The sequence below is a fragment of the Belonocnema kinseyi genome, chromosome 8 (assembly GCF_010883055.1).
Source record: "Belonocnema kinseyi isolate 2016_QV_RU_SX_M_011 chromosome 8, B_treatae_v1, whole genome shotgun sequence".
NCBI classification, from domain to species: domain Eukaryota; kingdom Metazoa; phylum Arthropoda; class Insecta; order Hymenoptera; family Cynipidae; genus Belonocnema; species Belonocnema kinseyi.
In genome coordinates, this window is record NC_046664.1 from 103,253,097 (window position 1) to 103,261,412 (window position 8,316).

Sequence of the window (8,316 nt, forward strand, 5' to 3'; positions counted from 1 at the left end):
TAAACTCAGAAGATGTGGACTGTGACTGCACCATATATCTAGTCGGGAGTGGTGCTGACTGAAAACAGATGATTTGGAGCAATTCGCGCGCCATTTGTTGGTTATTCTAAGGACTTATTGAACCACCCTCGTAACACCGTAAATTTGTAAATATTTTAAGTTATCTGGTATAATGGATTTGTCTATTCTTGTTGATTGGTCTCGATCATCGTAATCAATATAGAGTCTTCTAAATGCGAATTAAAGATTATAATTATGGAATGAAAAATAAAAGTGAAAAGATCAAAATTCCTGGTAGAGTTGTACTCGACTGAAAAAAACATTCAAAATGATACAGGGATTAACTGTTACCCATGATAAACCTGAAATTTTGAAAACTGTAAGATAGTTTGACGACTTTTAAACTTCCTGAAATATGCGAATTTAGGCTTGAGCGGTCCCTACATTAGTTCTCTGTTACTTACTGAGGCTTCATTGGAAAACAACGATAATAAAATTCAACAATTAAAACTTAGAAGTGGTACACACGGCGGAAATTCCCATTAGAATTATTGTGGAATTTTTAAAGAACTTCAGAACGAACTCGTTCAATATTTAATTATTGTGCACACTAAAATAGCTGAATGAAGTTCTATTTTTTCTGCATATTAGCTCCTATCATTATAAAGATAAGGAATCTCATTTTTCTCTCAGGTTTAAGATGGTTAGAGCCCAATATGTTGAACACATTTTTGTTCAGAAGCGAATGTTTTCTTCTTTTTATTAATATATACTATTAAGGGCATGTGATACTTAGAAAATTGTCGATTTTACCAGTTTTAGGTTCCGACGGCTTTTCTTCTTTAATAATCAATATTTTGTCTTAAAAATTTGGGACACGATAGCGATCATGCTAACGGACGTCCCCACACACTTTTTTTTTATTTAATTCAAAAAAGTTTTAATTTAGCAAAATCTGATTAATTTGCATAGCGCTTAGGAATTAGTATCGATTTTACCACTTTTAGGTTCCAACGGCTTTTTTTCTAGAATAATCAATATTTTGTCTTAAAAATTTGAGAAATGATAGCGAACATGCTAACGGACGTCCCCACACACTTTATTTGTGTTTTTTTTTCAAAGAATTTTTTGATATTGCTAACAACTTATGTACATTTGGCGGTTATGTATGTTACAATTCTCCTGTGCGTTACTTCCAAACTACACAATATTTTTGGCAGAAAACTTTGGACTTGCAAATAAACATAGTAACTAATCTCCCGGAACTAACCCTTTTTGCAGGCAATCAAAAAAGTTTATTTCATAAATAATTTCCAGATTATCGGAAAGGCAGAGATGAAAAACGACGTAACCTCAAAATAATACATATGCATAAAATTTTTATTTAACACAATAAATTTTTTTGTTATTATCCCTCAAAAAAGAGTCCGGGGCGTCCGTTATGATATTTTATAGCATCTCCGAATTCAGTTTTTAAAAATTTGCATTTTTGTGGAAAAAAAGCCGGGGAAACTGTAAGTATCACATGCCCTTAAGCCAAGCTCCTTTCGGGGTTAGCGTAACTCATTCGGTTCTAGCCACGTTATTCACTCAGGATTTGAGGAACTTATATTTAGTGAGGGTAAGTGAAGGATGTTAATTCAGAAGAAGCGATTGATTTTAGATCATTCTAGAAGTCCACTGAGCGAAGCATTCCACGAAGGCCGATAAGTATTCAAAAATTTCGTTTTAGTCATCTAACACCGCATTGAGACTCTTCGACACACATTTCTTCTCAATCATTTTCAGCCACAAATCCCTATCCTTGCATACACTTTTTCTTCGTTTACAACCAAACATATTTTCACTTCAGAGTCTCAGTCAAATATTTCCACCATTATTATATATCAATTAGTGTTCCTTCCAGACCACATTCTTTGATAATTCACTCTCTACCGACATGCTTTTTCAAATCTAAGGATGCAACCCCAAACCCCTTACATTCTCGATGGCTGCTATATATAACGTGGCCGTTTTAATCGAAGAAAAAAATTCCCGGAACGCAAACATTTTTCACGGTCAATGAAACTAAGAACATCGAACTCCATTCTAAACATTTTTCCATGTAAATTATTAAACAATAAATAACAAATTAAAGCATTCAAAGCGGAAATCTTGAATTTTAAACTTGAAAAATTGAAGTTTAAAAGTTTTTCAATTCAAAAATGATGTATTGAAATACTCAAAAATTTACATGTATAAACTGGAAGGTACTAACACTTTTCAATTGGACAATTTTAAGTAAAATGCAGATAATCTGCAAAATTTAGAATTTTTAACTTTTATAAATTATAGAGTTTAAAGATTAAGATTAAGTTCCAAAAATAAAAATCCACGCTAACATTTTCAATTATCTAAAATAAAGAATCAATCAGCGAACTTTAAAAATATTCAAAATTATATTATTTTAAGTATTTTTAAGCCCGACACATTGAAAATGGAAAAATAATTTTTTTTAACTCAACAGTTCTTAAATTAGAAGTGATTTTAATTTTAAACAATTTAAGCATCATTGAAAAGCTATAAAATTTTATTTCAAAATTTTGAGAAATCTAAAAGAAAATTGTAGAAAATCCTTAAAATTTTAATTTATAACTAAAAATGTAGATTTTTGCAGGTTTAAAAAAAAAGAAGCTTTTTAACAATTGTGAAAGGCTTCAAAAGAATAAAAACAGTTTTTTAAGATTCGTAGACAAATTGAAAATGATTTTTCATTATAAAAAATGATTTTAACAGAATACTTTTAAAAATTTTAGGACATTTCCAAAATTATCAAAAAAGAAGCTGGAAGATTTTGAGATTTTTTTTATTTTCAGGGTTTTCCAAAAATGGTAGGAAAAATTCGATTCATTTTAAAATATGCTCAGAAGTTCTGAAAAAAATGTTCACAAACTTCGCTTAAATTACTTAAAATCATTTAAAGTTTTAAATTAACTTTAAATCTTTTCAAAACTTCTAAATATCTCTTAAAATAACTCAAATTTGTTCTCCGAATAATAAAGGTTTAATTGTTATTTATGAATCAAAATTTAACATTTTCACTTACAAGCTAAACATTTTTTAAATAGAATAATTAAAACTTTAACGTTAAAAGTTGAAAAGCTCTTCGAAATTCTAGAGATTCAAAGATTTCGATGTCAAACAAATCAGTTTCAAATTGTTTACTTTTAAATATTTGGTTTCAATTATATGTTCTTAAGTGAGCAATCAAGTATTGCTAAATATTAAATACTTATTCTTTTTCTATATTAAAAAATGGTTAAAAACTGGATAATTTAGCCTTAAACAATAGTATAAGTTTAATAAAAGCCTTTAATTATAAATATATTATTGAGTTATTTTCAAATAGAAAATTTATAAAGTTTCAACCGCACATTTACATTTTTTAAAGGCTAAAAAAATATATTAATAAGCTTATTTATTGAATTTAAGATAAAAATAATATAAGGGAAGACCTAAAACTTTGAATTAAAAATATTTTATTGATGATCATTAATATTTTAATTTGAAAATAAACTTATCAAAATAAGTAATGTTATATTAATTTAAATTCTTATTAAGAATTTCGAATTCAGTTAAAACATTTATAATCTGGAAATTCTCAATATTTTAACGGACTTTGAATCGTTTTGTCAAATCAAATTGTTGTTCAGTTTTTGATACTAAAAGTATAGACCCATTTAAAAAATAATTTACATTTATGTTTACAGTTGATAGAATAAAATTGTTTTTTATCAAAAACTGTTAACTTGAAACGCTTTTAATTTTTAATTGTTGAAATCTTCAAGACTGCACTTTAATTATTTAAAAACTGTTGATATCGAACTTGGGCAGATTTTTCGTCGGAAAAATCGTAAAATTCTCGGTCAACAAATAAATTCACTGTCATTTCCCGGTCTCAGAAAAATCTCGGTCATTTCCCGGTCCAGCGGCCAGCCTGTATATAGTGTAATAATAAACATGTAATATTTTCGGCTTTTGTCCAATCCAAGAATACTCCAGGTCTAGTGGTCATCCTAATTATCTTTATTGTTCTTCATTCTCTTCCTCTCTAATAATTCCTATAAGAAAACTGTTATCTCAATACATATTTCCCCATATTACCTTGTGCGTTGGCGGGTACTTGTCGGCAGCGTTAGAGAAGTCCTATAATATTGTGGCGTAGTACTAGACGTAGTCTCTTCAGGTCTCCTCTGAAGGGTCATAGTTTCGTGAGGGGATGTAACCAATTCATCCTCGTTGTCCAAATAGTAGCGGGACCCTGTCGCGCTCTTACAATTTTCACACTCGCTGCGATAATCATCAGCATCATCATGCAACGTCGGTAAAGCTTGCATACTACATGTGCAGGTCACAGAATCGAAACTGCCATCCTGATTTATATCGTTACTCACAGCTAGCGTCGGCTGAAAATCAAATAAAAAAAACTAAATTAATAAAGTTCATTCCACCACTCATCAAACCTACAAATAAATCTATAATGAAATTATTAAATTATCAATTTTGCTAACCCAAATTGCCCTACCTTATAATTACACATTAACGGCGTCACCTCAGGTGGTTTTCCTTCGATCTGTACCGTCGTTTCTTTCGAAACTAGGACATCTTCATATAGCGCATCTGATCGAATCGCATCATCGCTTATCGGTAGCGAAGGAGGGGCTGATCGAGGTGAATTTCGAGGCGACGTGCACTTTGCCGGTGCATCAAAGAGTGGAGCAATCGGCTGATGCGTTAGGAATTCCCTCCGCAGCCTCAAACTCCCCGTAGTTGCCAAAGACCTTGGAATTGTGCGATGAGTTGCTCCCCCCGAATTTGGCAAAGTTGCCGATATCGTGAAGGCTCCCCCTTGACGAGGAAGAGTCGTATGATGATGATAAGTCTTTGGAGTGGTGGAATGGGAAGTGGGTAGCAACAGCATGTTACTTGCAGCAACTGAATGTTGAGGGGTAATACTGGAAATATTGGCTGCTGGCAAGTTCTCATAGGTGTTTGTCCCCATGGTGAAACTCGTTGTGGACGTGCCAGCATATAACCCTGTTGATGCAGATTCACTTTGATTAAGTTGATAGCAATTAGAGTGTGTTCCTGGACTGCTCAGGGGTCTGTTCGGCGGAGGTATTAGGGGTGAGGTGCTGGCTCCATGGTTGCTGGAGAGCGTTGGAGAACTAACTGGAAGTCCATTTTGACTGTTGGTAACGAGAGGCATGCTTGAATTACTATTATGGCTTGTTAGGTAAGTACTAGGGAAATTTGAAGGGGATAAGGCGTGAGGACTCGTGGAGAGAAGGACTTGTTCTGCCCGGGCTGCTGCGACAGCTTCGTCGTAAGGTGGTGGAGCTTCTCCTCGAGGAAAGTAGTTTCCTGGTGGCTTCCATAAGGGATAACCACCACCACATGGCATGTCGTCCATAGGGACACCATGTTGCAAACCTCCTCTTTCCAAGTATCCCATACTACCGAGACTTCTCTGGTCTTCTGCTACCTGTCGAGTTTGTCGTCCTGCTACGCAAACTGAAAACACAATTGATAATACATTTTTATTCGTTTAAAAACAATGAAGCTTGAATCAGCTTTATTATCAATCAAATTTACCATCGCTATTAAAAGAATGTTTTTCCTTGTATATACCTCGTATTTTTCGTTGTCGCAGACGATGTATTAAAAAAAATAAAAGACTCAGTGAGAGTACCGCTGTAATGCAGCTGGCTACAAGTCGCAGACCAGTGTCGTAATTTGCATTACCCTCTGCGATAGTAGTCCCTTCACCTTCGGTTTTATCATTTGATACGGAAGACAAGGTATCATCCATGCAGATGAATTCGCAACATGTGTTGCCAAATCGAAAAGATTTGCAGTCTTGTTTAGGTAGTGTTTCCTGGTGAAATCAGTTACGGAATTACAGTTTGAAGAATTATACTTATAACTATGTGTCTGGAAGGTACAAGAACCTAGCTCTATTTCGATGAGGTAGAAAACAATTTTCCTCAAATTGAATTTAGATGTTTCATTTTTCAGTCTTAGAATTGATTAATTTTTGTTCCTTTTTTCAGAACGTACTTAAATAAAGTATCAAATACCTGCGGGAATGTACAAATGACAGCCTTGCACCACTTTGGATTGCCATTTTCGCAAACGCAGAGAGTACAAGGTTCTGGCCCAGGGATGTAATGAAAACCTGTTTCATAAGAGCGTCCCTGCAGATCCTTACATGAAGCACCAGCTTCGACACAGCCTGAAAATATTTAACATGGTAATCCTGGATATAAGGTATACATATTGAAAAAGAAAGATACAACTTTTGGGATAGGAGTGGACATGAAAAACGGACCCATAGATTCTTCTAACCATAAATGTCAGTTTTTCTTTTGCAAATTCTCACAATTGAAACTTTCTTTTATATCTTTACCTATTTTCAAAAATTGCATTGAAAACGACTCAAATCTTGCAAATAAAACTTTTCTGTCAGCTCCATATAGAGATCAAGACAAGCAGGGCAAGAGTCTTACCTCGTCCCATAAACTCGACTCGTTCCGCACCAAATCAAAATATTGATTAAATCTTAAATATTGCCGATTATTATAATTAATTTCGTATAAATGAGTGAGTGCATTAAAGGTCCTCAGGTTTTAAATATTATATCTGAAAGTTTCAATCATTTTCCTTTTTTAATTGCCATAGAATAACAGGATTGAGATGATTATTTTAGTTATTTCTGAAAAGAACAGCAAAAAAAACCACATATTTTTAGAGAAAAATCCTAGGGGTACACGACTTCTGCAATCCGTATACAAAGTTCATTGTAATGACTCTATTTTCACGTGATAATGAATGTAATCACTTTGTAATTTCACAGTGCAACCATGCAATCTATGTACACAAATATTGAAGTTATATACCCCTCAGAAAAACAGTGTCTCATTTAACCCCACTTGTGCTCATCCCACCCGGAGCAGGCCTAAAAGCAATTAAACAACTCCAGGTACAATATTTAAAATACTAGCAGCAGGATTTTGTGCTACAGACTGATAGCCATGCTCAAAGAATGACGAACAAGTTCTATGTCACGGACGCTGAATACAAATAATTTATGTCGAGAACAGTTTTCAGTGTTCTTTTTTAAAGTTATGAATGAAATGCGACCTGGCCGAGTTACCTTTAAACTTGAACTCAGCGACCCTGAAAACATATAACCGCTTTGCTTTCTGAGTGTTTCCATGAATGGTCCACCTTTCATCATTTTTTTGAGGTTAGGAACAAAATGCGACCGGATCGAGTCAAATCTACCCCGGATTCGAAGTCAGCGATTCCAAAAACGTGTAGAAATATTTATCTCGCCTGGTAGAGAAGACTTTTGTTTTGCGTGTGCCTTAGGGTGGCCCAAAAAATGACATTTGAGAAATTTCAACGGGCACGTTGACCAAATCGTTCTATTAGGCAAATAAATTTACCCATGTTTTTTAATTGGCAAACAAAAAACTATTTTTAGCCGTTGCTCTGGGGCTTCAAAGTTTCCTGATTTAAAATAGAGAAGTCCTAGCACCAGTTACAGGTTCGACCCGGAGAGCAGTTATAGATTTATTAACTTATTATTACTTTGCCTTTCTACTCATTGTCAGTGACCGTATTTTGGGACCCAGCAAATACGGTGCACAATGAGAGTCCCGACAGAGGGTCCATTTTTTTGCAGCCGTCCAACTGCTGTTCTCAATAGTTTCAAACATGTTTCTTCAAAATATCAAGTTACACAAGTATATCCAAGGCTTACACTAAGCCTCCAAATATGGCCGTTTTATGTAATTTTTGATATGCCTAAAACTTTTGCAAAACATTTATGAGATATGAAAATTCGATAAATACAATATTCACTGATGAGAGATCAAACATATAAAATTTCGAATAAATTGACTTATAATTTCCTGACCAAAATCGAAGACGTAAAAATTGGAAAAATTTGACATGCTAAACTCCATAAGACATAAAAATGGCTAGAGCAACGGCTAAAAATTTTTTTTGCAAATAAAAAAACATGGGTAAATTGATTTGCCTAAGAGAACGATTTGGTCAACGTGCCCCTTGAAATTTCTCAAATGTCGTTCTTCGGGCCACCTTAGTGTCCCTATGCTATTGATGGACTTTAATTATAAGTTCTAATAATTAAAATATTAAAATATACCAAAAAATGTCTTAGTATTAAATTAGCAGTCATGAAATCGTATGAAACGTTTTAAACCTCTAAAATCTCATTATTATTATTATATTATATTATTATTATAT

At 33.6% G+C, this 8,316-nt stretch overlaps 1 protein-coding gene across 1 annotated transcript in view; it reads right to left on the minus strand.

Moving 5' to 3' along the window:
* Positions 1 to 8,316, minus strand: part of LOC117178951 (E3 ubiquitin-protein ligase RNF126) — a 31,659-nt gene that overhangs the window by 18,849 nt on the left and 4,494 nt on the right. Inside the window, exons 2-5 of the mRNA XM_033370530.1 lie at positions 6,120 to 6,274; positions 5,671 to 5,917; positions 4,565 to 5,553; positions 4,144 to 4,445 (exon numbers count right to left, since the gene is read on the minus strand). Of these exons, the coding sequence (XP_033226421.1) occupies positions 4,144 to 4,445; positions 4,565 to 5,553; positions 5,671 to 5,917; positions 6,120 to 6,274 (1,693 nt within the window). The remainder of the gene's footprint in view (positions 1 to 4,143; positions 4,446 to 4,564; positions 5,554 to 5,670; positions 5,918 to 6,119; positions 6,275 to 8,316) is intronic.